The 19,490-nt window shown below is 42.7% G+C and overlaps 1 protein-coding gene across 1 annotated transcript; it reads left to right on the forward strand.

Moving 5' to 3' along the window:
- The first annotated feature begins 311 nt into the window (after positions 1 to 311).
- LOC138879045 (uncharacterized) lies at positions 312 to 1,079 on the forward strand. The gene has a single exon (XM_070158619.1). The coding sequence runs from the start codon at positions 312 to 314 to the stop codon at positions 1,077 to 1,079; it is 768 nt and encodes a 255-aa protein (XP_070014720.1).
- Positions 1,080 to 19,490: the final 18,411 nt, after the last annotated feature.

Below are 19,490 nucleotides of genomic sequence, written 5' to 3' on the forward strand. Positions count from 1 at the left end.
TGGTTGAGGCTATGTGAGCCGTCTTATTTCTTCAGCACTTCTAACTTCCAGCAATATTATGGCTACTCCCAGACCTCAGGTTCCCTATTATGCACTACCATTGTCTACTGTACCTCCTGCACGGGATGCTTTCAGCGGCCAGTCTAGCCGATAAGGCCCGATCCAGTCTCAACAGCCACTCCTTCGAGGGCTTATTTTGAGTGTGGTGACACTCGTCATATAGTGAGGGATTGCCCTAGACTTAGGAGGGGTGAACCTCCACAGATTTCTCAAGCGCCACCTATTCCATAGGGCCCTCAGTTCATTATGCCATGGTTACCGCACCAGTTATCACTCCACCTACACAGCCAGCTCGAGGTAGAGGTTGGGCAGGTAGATGTCGCCCTAGTGGGGGAGGCCATGCTAGATATTATGCTCTTCCATCTAGGACTAAGGCATTTGCATATGACTCAGTTATCACAGGTATTATTCCGGTTTGCCATAGAGATGCATCTGTCTTATTTGATCCGGGCTACACCTATTCCTACGTATCATCTTATTTTTCTCTATATTTGGGTGTATTCCGTGATTCTCTAAGTTCTCCTATCCATATGTCCACGCCTATGGGGAATTCCATTGTGGTTCACCATGTGTATCGATCGTGTTTAATTGTCTTTGGTGGTTTTGAGACCAGAGCTGATCTATTGTTGCTCAGTATAGTAGAATTTGATATTATTCTAGGCCTGGACTGGTTGTCAAAAACCATGATGCTAGCTATGCCAGGATTACCACGGATACAGTGGAGGGGTGCTTTAAATTATGTTCCTAGCAGGGTTATCTCCTTTTTAAAGGCTCAACATATAGTTGTAAAAGGGTGCAATGCTTATCTAGCCTTTGTGAGAGATGTCAGTGTTGATACTCCTACCGTGGAGTCAGTTCCGGTAATGAGGGATTTTCCAGATGTATTTCCAGTAGATCTTCCGGTCATGCCACCCTACAGAGATATTGACTTTGGCATTGATTGGTTACCGGGCACTCAGTTCATTTCTATTCCACCATATCGTATGGACACAACAGAATTGATAGAATTCAAGGAGTAGTTGCAAGAGTTACTTGATAAGGGTTTCATTCGGCCCAGTGTATCACCTTGAGGTGCTCTAGTCTTGTTATTAAAGAAGAAAGATGGTTCCATGCGCATGTGTATTGACTATCGACAACTAAAAAAGGTTACGGTGAAGAACAGGTACCCATTACCTCGCATTGGTGACTTATTTTATCAACTATAGGGTGCTAGAGTGTCCTCGAAAATTGAGTTGCAGTTAGGTTATTATTATTTGAAAATTCGGGGGCCAGATATTCCAAAGACTGCCTTCAGGAGTCGGTATGGTCATTACGAGCTCCTTGTAATGTCATTTGGGTTGACCAACACCCCAACACCATTTATGCACTTGATTAACAGTATATTTCAGCCTTATCTTGACTCATCCGTTATCATGTTTATTGACGACATTCTGGTGTACTCCCGGAGCGGAAGAATCATGAGCAGCACTTGAGGACTGTGCTTCAAACATTTAGAGAAAAAAAGTTGTATGCAAAATTTCCAAAGTGTGAATTCTGTCTTGATTCAGTGGGATTCTTGGGTCATGTAGTATCGAGCAAGGGGATCCAGGTAGATCCAAAGAAAATTGAAGCGGTGCAGAGTTGGCCTAGACCGTCATCAGCTAATGAGATATGGAGTTTCCTTGGCTTGGCAGGGTATTATCGCTGATTTGTAGAGGGTTTCTCATCTATTATTGCACCTATGACCAGATTGACCCAGAAGGGTGTTCCGTTTAGGTGGACCGATGAGTGTGAGGGGAGCTTTCAAAAGTTCAAGACAGTTTTGACTACAACCCCAGCGTTGATATCACTATCCTATATCACCTCGGGAAGGCCAATGTGGTGGCCGATGCCTTGAGTCGAAAGTCGGAGAGTTTGGGCAGTTTAGCATATCTACCGGTAATATAGAGACCATTAGCTTTGAAGGTTCAGGCCTTAGCCAACCAATTTGTTAGGTTAGATGTCTCGGAGCCCAGTCAAGTTCTTTCTTATGTGGTCTATAGGTCTTCTCTATATGACCATATCAGAGAGCGTCAGTACGACGACCCTCATCTTCTTGTCCTTAAGGACACGTTTCATCACGGTGATGCTAAAGAGGTCACTATTGGGGATCACAGTGTGCTACAAATGCAGTACCATTTATGTGTTCCCAATATAGATGGTTTTCGTGAGTTGGTTCTCCAGGAAGCTCACAGTTCGCAATATTCCATTCATCCAGGTGCCGTGTAGATGTATCAGGACTTGAAGTATCAATACTGGTGGAGGAGAATGAATAAGGGCATAGTGGAGTATGTAGCTCGGTGCCTAAATTGTCAACATGTAAAGTATGAGCACCAATGGCCAGGTGGATTGCTTCAGAAGCTAGAGATTTCTTAGTGGAAATAGGAGTAGATTACTATGGACTTTGTTGTGGGCTTCCACGGACTTAGAAAATTTTTGATTCAGCTTGGGTAATTGTGGATAGGTTGACCAAGTCTGCTTATTTCATTCCCAGGGTGACTACTTATTCCTTAGAGCAGTTGGCTAAGGTTTATATTCGTGGGATTATGAGAGTGCATGGCGTTCCAGTATCCATCATCTCTGATTGGGGTACACATTTTACATCGTGGTTCTGGAGGGCCATACAACATGAGTTAGGTATGCAGGTTGAGCTAAGTACAACATTTCACCCTCAAACCGACGTACAATCCGAGCGCATTATTCAGATTTTGGAGGATATGCTTTGTGCTTGTGTGATGGAGTTTGGAGGTTCTTGGGATCAGTTCTTGCCACTTACAGATTACCAGTCGAGCATTCAGATGGTTCTGTATGAGGCCTTACATGGGAGGCGATGTCGGTCTCTGGTAGGTTAGTTTGAGTCGGGTGAGGCTAGGCTATTGGGTACAGACTTGGTTAAAGATGCTTTGGAAAAAGGTTAAATTAATTCAGGATCGACTTCGTACAACATAATCTAAACAGAAGAGTTATGCGTATTGGAAGGTTCGTGATGTTGCATTTATGGTTGGGGAACGAGTCTTACTCCAGGTTTAGGCCATGAAAGGTGTTATGAGGTTCGAGAAGAAGGGCAAGTTGAGCCCTAGGTTCATATGACCTTTTGAGATTTTTTAAAGGATTAGAGAGGTGGCCTACAAGCTTGCACTGCCACCTAGCCTAATTGTAATTCATCCAGTATTCCATGTTTCTATGCTCCGGAAGTATCACGATGGTCCATCTCATATATTAGATTTCAGCTTAGTCTAGTTGGACAAGGATTTGTCTTATATTGAGGAGCCATTGGCTATATTAGATAAGCATGTTCGAAAGCTGAGTTCAAGTAAAGGTTCAATGGAAAGGTCAACTGGTTGAGGAGGCGACGTGGGAGACCGAGCATGATATGCGTAGCCATTATCCTCATCTTTTCACCATTTCAGGTATGTCTCTATACTCATTCGAGGACGAACGTTTGTTTAAGAGGGGGAGAATGTAACGACCCGTCCAGTTGTTTTGAGTATTTTAACCCTGAGCCCCAATTTATTTTCTCTTTTATATTATCTTGAAGTTTCGGAACTTGCTGGGGTGTTTGGTTTTTTGATTCAGAGTGAAATGGGACACATAGTCCCTAAGTTAAAGGTTTAAGTTGTAAGAGTTGATCATAGTTTGACTTTTATGTCGACGACCCAGGAATGGAAATTTTTTATTCTAATAGCTTCGTATGGTGATTTTAGACTTAAGAGCACGACCAAATATTGATTTGGAGGTCCGTTGGTTGTTTCGGCACAAATTGGCGAAAGCGAAAAATTGAAGAATTTTTGAAAGGTTTGATCGGGAGTTGACTTTATTGGTATCGGGGTTGGAATCCAATTTTGGAAGTTGGAATAGGTCCGTTGTGTCATTTATGACTTGCGTGGAAAATTTGAGGTCAATCGAACTTGATTTGTTAGGTTTCAACATCAAAAGTAGAAGTTAGAAGTTTATAAGTTCAAAGGCTTGAATTTAGTTTACGATTCATAGAAACGATGTTGTTTAATGTGATTTGAGGCATCGACTAAGTTCGTATCATGTTTTAGGACGTGTTGGTATAATTGGTTGGGGTCCTGGGGGCCTTGGGTGGATTTTGGATGATTAACAGATATAAAATTGGACTTGGAACAATTCTGGAAATTTTCCTGGTCTGGTGTGATCGCACCTACGGAATTTTGTTCACAGGTGCGATATGATCACGTTCAAATGCACACCTCAAAGGAGGTATGACACGGTCGTTTGCAATAATATAACCCAACAAGGAATCAGGGTCAAATCCGCAGGGAGCTAAGATGGGAGCTATGAGTATATATTCGGAATAAGCACTCCATCTTTCACTTCTCGGCTCGCACTTTTTCGATTCCTTGAGGGACTTTATTTTCCTTGGGAGACTAGAGAGACTTAACATCACTCTTTCTTGATAGTTTCATTCATATTTCTCCATGTTTGGAATCATTGCCTTTCTTTGAATCCCTTCAACTCTTCCACTAATTCACTCCTTTGCATTTTTCTTTTTGTTCTTTTCTTTTCTTTACCTTTCCTTCTCATCATTTCTTTTCTCTTTTTGTGCCTTGATACCTTTTTTATCAATTTCCTCGTCTCTCCCCTAAACTTATGATTTTAGCCATTTGTTTCACATGAGTACTAAGGAAAGCTCAGGTGCCAAGAGAGGGTCACGATATAATGGGTAAAGTCTTGTAATATGGTTCTCAAATGAGAAAGGCTAAAGGCTCGAAGGGTTTGACTAGGGATGACATCATTGGCAGGCAATAGAAAACTCAAACGGGCCAAGGAAAGCTTACAATCACTTCTCAAGCCAAGCAAAACTTAGGATTTTGCCTTGAAACACATTCAGCGCAAGTTCCTAAACCTTTAACACGGGTACTTGGACTAGCAACAAAGCATCTCACCCCTCACGCAGCTAGATTCTTAAAGAGGATAGAGTCGAGGGTCCACAACGACCACATTAAGACTGAATAACACTACTATCCAAATAGGCCACACGATGGTACCAAAGTCAGCACAAGAGTAACAAAAGTCACTAACTAGAGCTATTTCCTTTTAAAAACCTCGTCTCTAACCATAAGCACATAGTTAAACATATTGGTTCCAAATGAAACATGTTTGACTCTTCGAGTTTGACTTAATTAGGTCTTTTTATTCATTACTACTACTATTATTACTTAAACACAAAACAGACTCATTCCCTTAAAAATGTTGTCACGCCATCCATCGATGGTACGAGTCACCCGGTTCACACAATAACTACCTTTGGAAAGAACCGTGGCATTAAAAAAACTAAAGGCTTATTATCTACTAAAACATAAAGAAGCTACTAAAGCGAACACTAACTAATAAGGAAATAAACATAAAGAAGCTACAAAACAAACACTATTGAAAGCAGAACTAATATACATAATGAGAGAGAAAGAGCAGATATATACATAATGAGAGGAAAAGAAAATAGTATCAAGTTATGTACATGAAAATATCTCATATTCAACAAATAAGATCAAATAAACTCCCCCCCCCCAAAAAAAAGCATTGTCCTCTAAAGGAAGGCAAAGAGTGAAGAGGACTCCCTATGGCTCCTTGGACATCTCTGTGTCCCAGAAGTGTCATCACCCTCAGGCTCCAATTGGATCTTATCATCTTCAATTTTGGGAGTGGGCGGGTTGGTGAGCATCTCGCGCACTGCCTCGGTAGTGTCGGTAGCCAGGTCTGGATCCTCAGATTGGCTAGTTGGTGCCAACAGAGCTGATGGTGCTGATGTTGTTGTAAGACCTGGATCAATCAGTATCTCAAATGGGAGATCTCTGGCTACTTCAATCTTGGTCACCTGTCTCCGGAGCTTGTCAACTGACTTCTTGGTAGCCTGGGACTTTCTCATTTTCTTTACTTCTTTCCCCATATCCTTGATCCTTGACCCATGTTGTACCAAAGTGTTCACGATAGTATTCTGGTTCTCACAGAGCTTCTTCAATGTATCTTCCACTATCGTAGAAAGCTGAGGTTCCTGAATGTATAATTGTGCTGCAACAGTACTGGACAAGTGAGACAGCTTTGTAGTGGCTGTCTGCATCCATTTGTTGAGGCTTGCCAGTGTCTAGGAGACTCGCAATGTAGAAAGTAGAATAGTAGGCTTGGGCACCAGCTTCAAAGCCAAGGTGGAACCTATGACAGGGACTGCGGTGGGAACTGAAGATGATGGGGGAGGCATGGCTGCAACACTGGAGGAAGGCTCGGCCGAAGAGGATGGAATATCAGCTACTTTTGTAACTACCATAGCTGGCTCATTAGACAGACCTGTATTAGTAGACGACCGACTTTTTTTCTTAGGGTTGTTCGCATCCATCAATGAATACCATGAGAAGGGCTTTTTTGGCCACACGTTTGTGTCATAATCCCTTAGCTCTACATGCGCATCAAAGAGATACTCTGTGATGGTGTTGGGATATGGGTAGGAAGAGTCATCCTACCGAGTAATCACTGAGATATTGGCCGACATCATGGCACCCACATTGATAGGTTACCCGGCCATGATAGAAGCAACTAGAACTGCCCGAGGAATCGAAAGACATGTCTCATTCTGGCTCGGGTCTAGTCTGTTGTAGACAAAGGTTTGCCACCCCTTTGCTTCAAAACTGAGAGTGTTATTCTGGATGGGTACCCCTGTTGTGATCCATGGTGGTCGTGGTCCTGGTGCAGCTAGAACCTCAGCTAACCAAGGACGAGTTGCATCCCCAAGTGCACACTTTTCTAAGTACTCTGTGGGTTCGACATCATCAAATCCCAAGTATGCGTTCAATGTGTATTGATCAAAGCGTACTTTGAGGTTTCTCATTTTTGTCACCTTTCTACCTTTCTTGATATGCGCCACATTGGCGTAGAATTCTCGAACAAGGTACTCTTTCGCATCCACGAGGCTTTGGGAAAACCGCATCCACCCTTTGCATTCTCTAAACTATCTCAATACTACAGAATTATATCTCTCCAGGTCTTTCAACTGAAATTGTCGCTCAAGAGTAAGCGACCTCACTGGCCACCAAGTCTGGAAGCTGGTGAAGGCAACCAAACTAACAAATCGGTCTTCTTAGAATTCTTTCTTCTTCGACCTTTCAAGGCCGACAGCTATAGAATCTCCCCCGCTACCATCATCAGGGATGTCATCAACTGTAATATCTGGTGCCTTAGGGACAGCTGTAGTGGATGGCTCAGAATCCTGACTCGCACTTTACTAACCCTTGGAAGCGATCTAAGATATGGACGACTTGTCCCTGAGTTGATATCTCCCAGGCGGCTTTGACTGAACATTCGACTGCTCTTGAACTGAGTTGCCCTCTTATGCTTCCCTAGACGGGACATAAGAACTAGACTCGGAGGGCTCTGCATCACTCCCTCTACCGGCTGTAGCCTCCTTTCAGATTATCTTTTACAGGCCGAGGGGTAAAGCATTCTTGCCTCGACCCTTAGAAGGTTCACCCCTCCCTTTGGAAGTGTCGCCTCTTCTTCTAGATCGAACTATTTTCTGTACCAAGCAAAGGCAGTTGATAGTTGAAATTCCAGTTCAAACAGACAAGAACACACCAGAGATGATAGTGAAGAGACAGTTGAAACATGCTTGTAGGATAAGGATCTGCAATCTGCACATTTTCCTTGGTGGCTGTAGATTGGGCCTTGCGAACAGCACAATTTTATCTTGCGGCCGCAGATGTGGATTATGGTCCGCACATTTTTCATTGTGGCCGCAACTTAGAAATCCAAAATTTGTAAACTCTCTGATAACATAGAATTAGATGTTTTGCTGCTGCAATCTGTTTTCTGCAGTCCGCACAATTTGTCTTGTGGCCGCACATGTGATTCACCAAATTGTCAACTTTCTAATAACAGGAAAAAGGCTATTCTACGGCTACAATGGGATTTCTATGGTCCGTACAATTTTCTTGCGGCCGCATAACCCTTCCTTACTAAAGTACCCTAGACTCAACTTCTGCAGATCACACAGTTTCTTGTGCGGCTACAGAATTCCAAAAAGTTACGAGCAGTTCTGTAATTATCTAGGGCTTGCGATTTTTGCAAAAATTTTGACATGGTAATAGTGTATAAGCATGAAAATCTATTGATTCATTCCCCATAAAGCATATATTAGTTGACACACTATAGTTTTACCTCCACATGGTTGTACAATTGAGTTCTAATAACAAATGGCCTAAAAAAAATTTAAAACTATAATTCAAACTAAAAATTGAGAAATTCTAAAAAGTTATTGAAGCATACCAGGTATGAAGGAATGCAAGAAATGAGTGATCCTAATTGTTAAGTGTATGGGCAGATGATTCCAAGAGATTTCAATTTTACTGTTGTGTATGTGTTCAGAGAGGGAGAAGTGTACCAGTAGCCTTAAGCCTCTTATTTATACATATCGATGTTTTCAATGGAAGAAGGAGTGAGTGCGGACAAAGAATTCCAATTGTGGACCGCACTCTGTTACCTTTCAAGCTAAAAACCAACATTTTGTCTACGGTCCGCAGAAATTTGTGTGCAACCGCAGATCCCTGTTGCACACGACAAATTTTCTGTTGTGGCTGTTGATCGAGCATTTCTCTGACAAACCAACTTCAAAGAGTTATCATTTTACATCCTCCATTTGTGCGGTTTGCAAGTCATTTGTGTGGCCGCAGGGGCACTTTTGCTGATGTAATCATAATTGTGCGGTCTGCACAATCTACTTGCGGTCTGCAATTCTTCCAACACTTAACCAAATTTCTGACCACAATTCCTATAAGGCACACTCCTCCCTGCAACACACTTCAAATCAAGTTAGAACCAAAATAACACCTAACTACAAAAGAAACAAAGAAAAGAAAAAGAAACATGGGTTGCCTCCCAAGAAGCTCCTGATTTAACGTCGCAGCACGACGCAGAATACCACCAATTGAAATTAATCACTGCCACGACGTGGCCATCTCCAACTTTTCCCAAATAGTGTTGCACCCGGTGACCATTGACTAAGAATACCTTATTATTTTTGTTCTTCAAGTCCAATGCACCAAAGGGTGTCACACCCACAATTTCAAACAGGCCACTCAATTTAGACTTTAACTTTCCTGGAAACATCCTCAACCATGAGTTGAACAAAAACACAAGATCGCCCTCTTTGAACTCTTTGTTGCAAATGCACTTTTCGTGAAGATATTTAAACTTCTCTTTGTATAAAGAAGAACTTGTGTATACATGGTACCGGAACTCATCCAATTCATTTAAATGTGCCACGCTCAAGTTAGCGGCTACATCCCAATCAAGATTAAATTTCTTTAGATCCCACATGGCTTTATGCTCAAGTTCCACCGGAAGATGACAAGCTTTTCCGAACACCAACCGGTATGGGGACATTCCGATAGGTGTTTTGTAAGTTATCACATAAGCCCATAAAGCAACATCTAATTTCTTGGACCAATCTATCTGGTTAGGATTTACTGTTTTGGACAAAATACTCTTTATCTCCCGGTTGGAGACTTCCACTTGACCACTTTCTTGTGGATGATAGGGAGTCATGACTATATAAGTAACACCATACTTGGTAAGTAAGGTGTTAAAAGCTTTGTTGCAAAAATGTGACCCCCTATCGCTTATGATAGCCCGCGGAGTACCAAACCTTGTGAAAATATTCTTCTTCAAGAATGCCACCACACTGCTCGCCTCATTGTTGGATAGAGCAACGGCCTCAACCCATTTGGACACATAATCCACTGCGACCAAAATTTAGGTGTTTCCACAAAAACTCACAAAAGGACCCATGATGTCAATACCCCACACATCGAAAACATCAATCTCCAAAATAGTGGTGAGGGACATTTCATTTTTCTTTGAGACCCCACCATCCCTTTGACATTTATCACATCTTTTCACTAGATCACTTGCATCCTTGTAAAGAGTAGACCAATAGAAACCACAACTTAGCACTTTGGTTGCCGTTCTCGCTCTACCATGATGAACACCATAAGGCGAAGAATGACAAGCCCGAAGAATTTTACCTTGCTCTTCTTCCGGTACACATATTCTAATCACCCCATCGGTACAAATCCGAAAAAGGTATGGTTCATCCCAATAATAATCTTGAAAATCTCATTTGAGCTTCTTCCTTTGGTTTGAGGAGAACTTATCCGGGATGATACCACACACAAGAATATTTGCTAGATCCACGAACCATGGCACCTCCTTCATTGAAATAGCCAAAAGTTAATCATCGGGGAAGGAGTCACTGATTTCAAGGCCATCATGCGGCCTCCCTTCCTCTTCCAAACTAAATAAGTGATCCGCCACTTGGTTTTCACTTCCTTTTCTATCTTGGATGTCAATGTCAAACTCTTGCAACAAAAGCACCCATACCATCAACAGAGCTTTGGAATCTTTCTTTCTCATAAGATAACAAAGTGCCGCATGATTTGTGTGGACAATCACTTTTGCACCCATCAAGTAAGGGCGGAATTTCTCAATTGCAAACACAATGGAAAGGAGATCTTTCTCCGGAACGGTATAGTTGACTTGGGAACTATTCATGGTCTTACTAGCATAGTAGACCGGATGAAAAATCTTGTTGATGTGTTGCCCCAAAACAACCCCCACCGCTACGTCACTTGTATCGTACATGAGCTCAAACGGAGTACTCCAATTTGGAGCGGTGATGATGGGAGTAGTTGTCAACTTGAACTTTAACAATTCAAAGGCGCTCATGCAATTATCATTGAAGTTAAACTTGGCATCCTTCTCGAGAATCTTGTACAATAGTTTGACCACCTTAGAAAAATCTTTGATGAAGCACCAGTAAAACCCCACGTGACCTAAGAAACTCTGCACGCCCTTTACCGAAGTTGGAGGTGGAATTTTAGAAATCACCTCAATCTTTGCCTTGTAAATTCAATTCCCTTCTTTGAGATCTTGTGGCCAAGGACTATGCCTTACTCGACCATGAAATGACATTTCTCCAAATTGAGCACCAATTTTTTTTTCTTCACATCTTGACAACACTTTATACAAGTTTGTGAGGCAATCTTCAAAAGAATCCCCGATCACCGAGAAGTCATCCATGAAAAATTCATGGTAGTCCTCTACCATGTCCTTGAAAATAACTATCATACACCTTTGAAAAGTCACTGGTGCATTGCACAAACCAAATGGCATCCACTTGAAGGCGAAAGTACCATAGAGACATGTAAAGGTTGTCTTCTCTTGATCCTCCGGAGCAATAAGAATTTGGTTGTAGCCTGAATACCAATAAAGGAAACAATAGAAAGCAAGCACGACCAATCTATTAAGCATTTGATCAAGGAAGGGCAATGGAAAATGATCATTCCTTGTGACTTTGTTGAGTTTAGAATAGTCCATACACACTCTCACCTGGTCACCATTCTTGTAGAAATCAACTCATTATTGTCATTGGTGACCACTGTCATGTCACCCTTTTTTGGGATACATTGAACCAGAGAAGTCCACGAACTATCGAAAATGGGGTGGACAACCCCCCACATCAAACCACTTGATGATCTCCTTTTTGACAACCTCTTGCATGGCATCATTAAGTCTCCTTTGGTGTTCAATAGATGGTTTGGCACCTTCCTCCAAGTTAATCTTGTGCATGCAAAATGCGGGGGGGCTTATCCCACGAATATCCACCAATGTTCATCCAATAGCCTCCTTCCTCTTTTGTAGTACCACCAATGTAGAATCTAGCTGCACGTTAGTCAAATAAGAGGAAAAAATAACTGGTAAAGTAGAATAAGGGCCAAGAAATTCATACCGAAGATGTGGAGGCAATGGCTTCAACTACAAGATAAGAGGCTCTTCAATTGAAGGCTTTGTACGAGGAGTTGTCCTATTTTCAAGATCCAAGGACAATTATTGGAGTTCATAATTGTACGACCCCATTCCTTGAAAAGAGTTCACACATTCCACGAAGCCATCCGTCTCGTCATCATCAAAGTTGAGCAAGACTGCCTCCAACATATCACCAACATTTATCACCGCACTTGTTTCATCCACAATCACATCGGTCACCAAGTCCACAAAATAGCACACCTCATTGCTATTGGGTTGCCTCATGGACTTACACACATGGAAAACCACTTTGTCATCACCAATCCGGAAAGTAATTTCTCTGGCTTCAACATCACAAAAAGCCTTCCCGTGCAAGGAAAGGTCTTCCAAGAATTATTATCACATCATAGTCAACCTCATAATCAATAATGACAAAATCCATCGGAAGAATGAATTTATCAACCCGAACCAAAACATTTTAGTCACTCCCAAAGGTCTCTTCATAGTACGATCGGCCATCTACAATCCCATAGAGGTGGGACTTGGTTTCCCAATTTGAAAACTGAAAAGGGAATCAAATTGATACTTGCCCCAAGATCACAATGAACTTTAGCAAACTCGGCACTTCCAACGGTACAAGGAATTGTAAAAGCACCGGGATCCACTAACTTGGGAGCCATTGAATGCACAATTGCACTCACTTGATGAGTGACTTTGATAGTTTCAAAATTCAATGACCGCTTCTTTGTCACAAGATCTTTCATGAACTTTAAATAGCTGGGCATTTGTTCCAAGGCTTCAACTAATAGCACATTGATTGAGAGACTCTTTATCATTTGAATAAACTTCTTGAATTGGTTTTCACCATTTTTATTTGCAAGTCTTTGAGGGTATGAAGGTGGAGGCTTAGGCAATGGTGACTTAGCCTTTTGCTCTACCAGTTTCGGTATGTCAATAATGTGATCCCTAAATGGGTTCACCTCCTCTTGAGTTTCTTCCACATTATTTTCAATATCAATCCGAACCTCATCATTAGATTGCTCCACATTGTGCGAGATCTCCTCTTTTTGCACCACTTGCTCTTCACCCACAAGTTGTCTTTGGCTTGAGGTAGGTGCATCCCCACCCTTTCCACTCTTGTAGTAACGGTCGTGGCATTCCCCGTGTTGTTCCCACCCTTTGGGTTCTCCCCCGTATCACTTTGTAGTGCCCCTTTAGGACGAGTATTTAGAGCCTGAGAGATTTTTCCAATTTGAACTTCTAAGTTACGGATTGATGTATTGTGTGAGGCAAGTTGGGCATCCGGATTAGCATTCTTCTCCATCATTTTCTTGAACATATTCTCAATACGCCCCATTTCATTGTTGGAATAACTTGGACCATGGGAAGGATAAGGAGGCGGGCTGCTTGGTTGTTGATACATCAGGGGCCTTTGAAAACCCGACCTCCAGTTGCCTTGATTATTGTTCCAACCACCTTAGTTGTTACCCCCCCCCCCCACCCCATTTTCGTTGATTATTGCCACTTCAATTTCTATGATTGTTGTTGTTATGCCAATTCTCTTGGTTGTTGCCACCACTCCAATTGCCTTGGTTATTACCGCCATTCCAATTACCTTGATTACTTGAGTTCCAATTACTTTGATTGTTTTGAGGTCTCCATTGTTGTTGATTTGGGTCTTGGAAGTTATTTATTTGCCCTTGAAAATTGTTCACATATTGCACCTTCTCTTCTTGTTCATTATAAGAGTCATCTTGATCAAACCCACTATCCTCTTGCACATAATTCGCCTCTCAATTTTGCACTTGTTGACCCTTTACTCTTCTCTTGTTAACCATCACGTTCACCCCTTCCATGGTATTGACTAGCTTAGGATTTTGCACTTGATGAAGTTGCGCCTTTACTAGTTGATTCATGATAGTAGTCAATTCGGCAATGGCTTGCCTATGGTCATGCAACTCTTTATGGAGGTGAATCATGTTTGGATCACCTTGTAGAACATTAGCCTGGGATTGCCATGCCGATGAAGTTTCCGCCATTTCATCAAAAATCTCACAAGCCTCCGCATAAGGCATAGTCATGAAATTTTCACCGGCAAGTTGTTTCACCACACATTGGTTGATCGTGTTAATCCCATGATAGAAAGTTTGTTGAATCATATTTTCCATCATATCATTGTTGGGACATTCTTTGACTATTGTTCTATACCGCTCACATATCTCATGTAACGGTTCATTGGGATCTTTCTTGAATGCTAGAATCTCATCTCTAAGTGTAGCCATATGCCCGGGAGAGAAGAACTTAGCAATAAATTTCTCCGCCAACTCATCCCAAGTACGAATGGAATGGTTTAGAAATCATTCCAACCAATCTAAGGCTTTCCCCCATGGAGAAAAGGGAAAAAGCCTTAGCCTCAAAGCATCCTCGGAGACATTTGTTTGTCTACTCCCCCAACAAGTGTCCACAAACCCCTTCAGGTGTTTGTTTACCTTGAAAATGATAATTACGATTAAATTTAATTTTGTGGTTCTATAAATACGTGATTTATTTTAATGCTAGTTGTTAAGAGATAGACGCATAGTGTGAGTCAGGAAAATGAGATAGGAGCTTGAGGATAGTATGTTATGCAAACCGAATGGCCGTGAATCGGGGTCTCGAGTTAGCCTACGCTGGGCCTCGAGGTCGAGCTAAAGTGCCAGACTGGGGGTGGTTGACAAAGAACTAACAGTTCTAAAGGCCTTGATGATGGCTCTTTATGATAAATGATGAGTAATAAATGAAGAACAATCAGTAAAACACAATAAATGTAAGCAATAAAATCAAAGGAGCGACAATAGAATATGTTTAAGTTTAGGAGCAGAGAATGTTCTTGTTCTTGTATTGAATATCATGTGTGCAAGAAGTAACAAGGGTCCCCTTTATATAAGAGGGGGAATCCCCACATGGTACATGTATAATTATTACAAAGAAACGTAGTTGGTACAACTACTTAATGGCCCGGTATGGACTTGTACTATTCTTGCAGGCATTATCAGCTTTGATCATGTGCTTTGGGAATTTCCCGCTTGTCCATGATAGCCACTGATTTGTGCTGCCCCGAGATCGAGCATAGGGAACCCTCGGGGCTGAACCTTGAGTTGTGCCTCGAGCCTTCTGGAGACGGACTATGAAATGTCATAATGATCACAAAATTGGACTCTCCGATTTTAGCCGTGTACAGATAGTCCCCGTGTTTCTTAGAGTGAAAATGATAATAAACGGTCTTGAATTCTTGCACTTCCATCATGATGCCAGTTGCCCCATATCAAATGATTGTTGCGACAAAAAGGGTGTCTAAAGGTCGCATCCGTACAACCTTTGAAAAACCTTTGAATTGATTATAGCGGTTGACTACCTTTTGGCCTGCTCCAACGTACATGATTGGCCTCTATAAGTACTTCTTCCTTCGCACCTTATTTTCCACTGTATTATCAAGCCTTCAAAAGAGTTCTTCTTACTTCTCTCTTGTGTTCTTTCTCTGATTACAATCTCTTCTCTCCTCTGAAATCTTTTAACAAGAATAGCGAAGACTTCCACCTCTGTCCCTTAGGAAGATGTGCCTTCCTCTTATTCATGCTCGTCTAAGGGAAAGGCAACAGTACCCCCTCATCTTAAGGAAAGCATCCCAGGACCCTGCGAAACAACCTCCGATTTCAAGGTCACCAAGCCTTCTTCGAAGCCGGGGGTATGTGAACCCATGTCCCGATATATTAGTTTAGTAGCAAATGCCGAGAAGGTGAAGACTAACTGCCGCTGGGGGGACGCGGTGCTGGTGGATATTCCTTCTCAGGAAGAGGACATAACGACATATAAAGCCATCTTCCTTAGTGTGTATACTTATCCATTTACTCTTGGACCGGTGGAGCCATCCTCGCCTTCAATAGACCCCGTGATCCTCAACTTTTGCAAACAATATCGGGTGACTCTTGGCTAAATTCATCCATTGTTTTGGCGTATTATTTACATGATCAGATATTTTGCGAACATGATTTAGGGGATGACCTTCACCCTCGACCACTAGATCAGAATGTACAGTCCCCAACTCTTCCATGGGGGCCTGATTAAGCTCCAATGTCGGGCCTCGAAATCCTTTTTTGCTTGTATTGACGAGGTTAGGGACGGAGGGTGGATGAGCCATTTTGTCTATGTTAGGACCTTAGACCTGATTCCAATGGAGAAGATGTTGTTACCTGAAAGGTGGAACACGAAACGTAAGTGGATATGCTGATTAAGTATTTTCTTTTCCTTTTGGATCAATTTCCCCATGAACTGACTTCCTCCGCTGATGCAGCTAACGCGGTGTACCCTGGCATGGTTAGGGATCTCTCGGGATGGATTATCCAGCTAGTTCGATTTGCCCATATGTTAAGCGCATGTGGCGCGACCTGTCAAGGGCTCGATGGGAGGCCAAGAACCACGACGATCCTCACATCTGCTGAAGTTGAATCTCTAAAAAAAACTATCACCGATTGCGCCCTCATTCCTTGTGTATATATATTGTATTTGTGCAAGTCTGGGAGACGCCTACTTGATGAGAGAAGCACCGCCTGGGGAAGCGGATACCCCGTAACCAGACAAAGAGAAGAAAAGATGAAGGATAACGTCGACTGAGCCTTCGAAATCCAAGAAGGCCAAAGTGGAAGAACCTAAAGCTGATTCAGCAACCTTAATTCCAGAAGTATCTGTGAGTCCCCGAGATGAAGGCGAGGAGAAAGATGATTCCTCAGTAGTACCCGAGGGAGGAAAAAACCTGACCATCCCACATATTTCTGAGCCAGTGGCTTATAAATCGAAACTTGATGTTGTTGTTGTCCTACCTCAGGCTAAAGCGGCCTTCGAGGGTATATCGAGTAACGTCCCCAAGCCGGTTGACGAATAAAATATTCCTTGAGTTGAGGTGCATTTGGTAGGTGGTCCGGAGGAGCCTAGTTCTGAAGCTCTCTAGAAACAAGAGACGGCCCCGATTGATTCAGTCGGGGTTATTAAATGAGTGACTCCCTTACAGGACCGACTTTACCTCTGAGGGAGATATAAGATATCCCAAATAAAGAATCTTCCAATGTGGGGGCGCCCATCAGAGATAAAGATGTGTTTGAAAGCCTTTTTGCTGCACCCGAGGAAAACCCTGAGCTCGACGCCTCACTTATTTTCAGTGAGATCGATAGGCTCTGTGAGCAGGTAATTTTTTGTAAATTCTGCTCGGCGTCCTGATCTTTGTTTTTATAACTTTGTTTTTTTCACGGTTCCCGACCAAGGTGCTTTATAATCAGACCTTTGCGAGGTTTCAAGCCGAGTTGACTCGCTACGAGGGTGAGCGTAGGAAGCTCACCTCGGAAGCCGATGAGCTTAGAGCTCTTTTTACCAAGAAGGAGGAGGAACTCCGTGGCCTTCGAGATTGTTTGGAGGCAGTGTCCCAAGAGAGGAGTCATCTCATTGAGCAAGTTATACAGTTTCCATTTGTTTTTGTCTACATGCTTACCTGACTTTAGTGTTTTAACACCTTTGGGCTGATCTATGCAGCTTGAGAAGAAAGACGTCCTAATGAGGGAGGAGCTCTGATCCAGAGACTCTGAAATTCTCGAACTCAAATGGCAAGTGAGTGAGAGCCTATGAGAGAGATACCCTTCAGGGGAAGGTGGTCTTAGTCGGACATCAACTCCATGATGCGAGGGCAGAGAGTAATAAGTATGAAAATCTTTATACTGAGTTAGTTGTTGCGCTATCTGGGATCAGGGCTGAAACCGAGGCGCTTGTATCCTCGCACAAAGAAGATGTTGTTACCACAAATGATCAGGCAAGGAAGTTGTCCGAAGAGGCCAAGCTGCAATTGAATCGAGCCGTGGAACATGCCCGGTTAGAATCTCGGAGGCAGGCTCTCGAGGATATATATGCAAGGGGCATCGATTTGTCTACCGAGATCAAGAGGGTGAAGACCCTAGAAGAGGAGGCTGTGGCCCTGCTTGCTTCTAAAGGTGAGTCGAGCAGTGGCTCGAAAGATGATGAAAATGAAGCCGAAATCCCCGAAGGGGAAGAGGCCATTGAAGACATGGGGGCCGTGGCCGGAGCTATTGAAGGCACAACCTCCGAGATAGCCGTCGAAGGCACATCCCCGGTGGTAGATTAGGGTTTTACTTGCTCTCTCCCTTGTAAGGGATTTAGGCATAGGCCTTATAAATTTAACCTTGTGAACTTTCAATATATATGTAAAAAGCCTTTCGTATTTTATCATTTCTTGTTTTTCCTTTGCTTTTAAGGAATAAACTGTGACGCTTGTTGACAATTGGTCCGAAGTTTTGGACCTCAAATTAAACCCTTAGGTTCTTGCTACTGTTGAGCTATTTGTAATGGTCTAAAGTTCACCATTTGGGGATTAGTCCCCAAGTCAAGTTTTGACTTGAGTTCATCGACCTTTAGGTCGAAAAATCGGCCCTGAGGCTATTTGAGCAGGCCCTTAGGCTCGTACGGCATTAGGCTGGTGCGACCTCTAATCATCCTTGAGGCTCTTTCAAGCTGGCCCTTAGGCTCTTACGTGTTTGGTCGGTATGACCTCTAATCGGCCCTGAGGCTCTTTTAAGGTGGCCCTTAGGCTCTTACGCATTGGGTCGGTATGACCTCTAATCGGCCCTGAGGATCTTTTAAGCTATCCCTTAGGCTCTTACGCGTTGGGTCAGTATGACCACTAATATGGATTTATTTTTTCCCCCGTTAAAGACTTTTTGAAGTTTTTGTGTTCGTCTGACTCTTGGACGGTTCGATAATAACCTCGATTGTGAGCTGTTATGTAATGATAAATGAGCACCTCGGGAGGTTTCGATCGTTGGCTGAGTTGTTTCGAAGCCTTTTCATTGTTTGGGGCTGACATAATCGAAGCTCTTTTGCTTATGACAATGGTAGCATGATTAACTGATTCTTTTCGAAGTATTTTTGAAGTAATTGAAGGCCTATGATTTTATGGCGACGGTCGGGCGTCCCCGAGTCGTGTTAGTTTAGCCGTAGCCTTTTAGTCCCCGAGTGAGGTAGCCTCGACGTCTATATCGAGGGTATGCCTTTTTAGGGGTTTTACAAGTATGAATATATAGCCTTGACATTAAGATCGGGATTATGCCTTTTGTAAGGTCTTACAAATTTAAACGTGCTTTGCTCGAGGTCTTACAGATAGGTTACTTGGCACAAGTATAATTCATGACTTGCTTGAGATCTTACAAATTTGGTATTGCCTTATGGGTGTCTTATGAGCTTGAGGTTGCCTTATGGAGGTCTTACACTGTTGATAATGCCTTATGGAGGTCTTACATTTTCTAGCATTGCCACGTGGAGGGTTTTCGGGCTCGCGGTTGCCAGCTTGGTCTCTTATGTCCACGAAAATTTGATAGCTCGATGGTGTGAAAATTTTTGCCTGGAGCCGTTCCTTATGAACTTAATGTTGCCTTATTAAGGGCTTATGAGTTCAAAGTTTCCATCCTAAAGGTCTTATGGATTCGAGTTTTTGGTGTCAGGTTCTGAGTGTTCAGGAAATTTCTGGCCCTGGGGCCGTTTCTTATGGAAATAGAAAACTTCTT

Source organism: Nicotiana sylvestris, chromosome 10, assembly GCF_000393655.2.
Source record: "Nicotiana sylvestris chromosome 10, ASM39365v2, whole genome shotgun sequence".
Classification (NCBI taxonomy): Eukaryota; Viridiplantae; Streptophyta; class Magnoliopsida; order Solanales; family Solanaceae; genus Nicotiana; species Nicotiana sylvestris.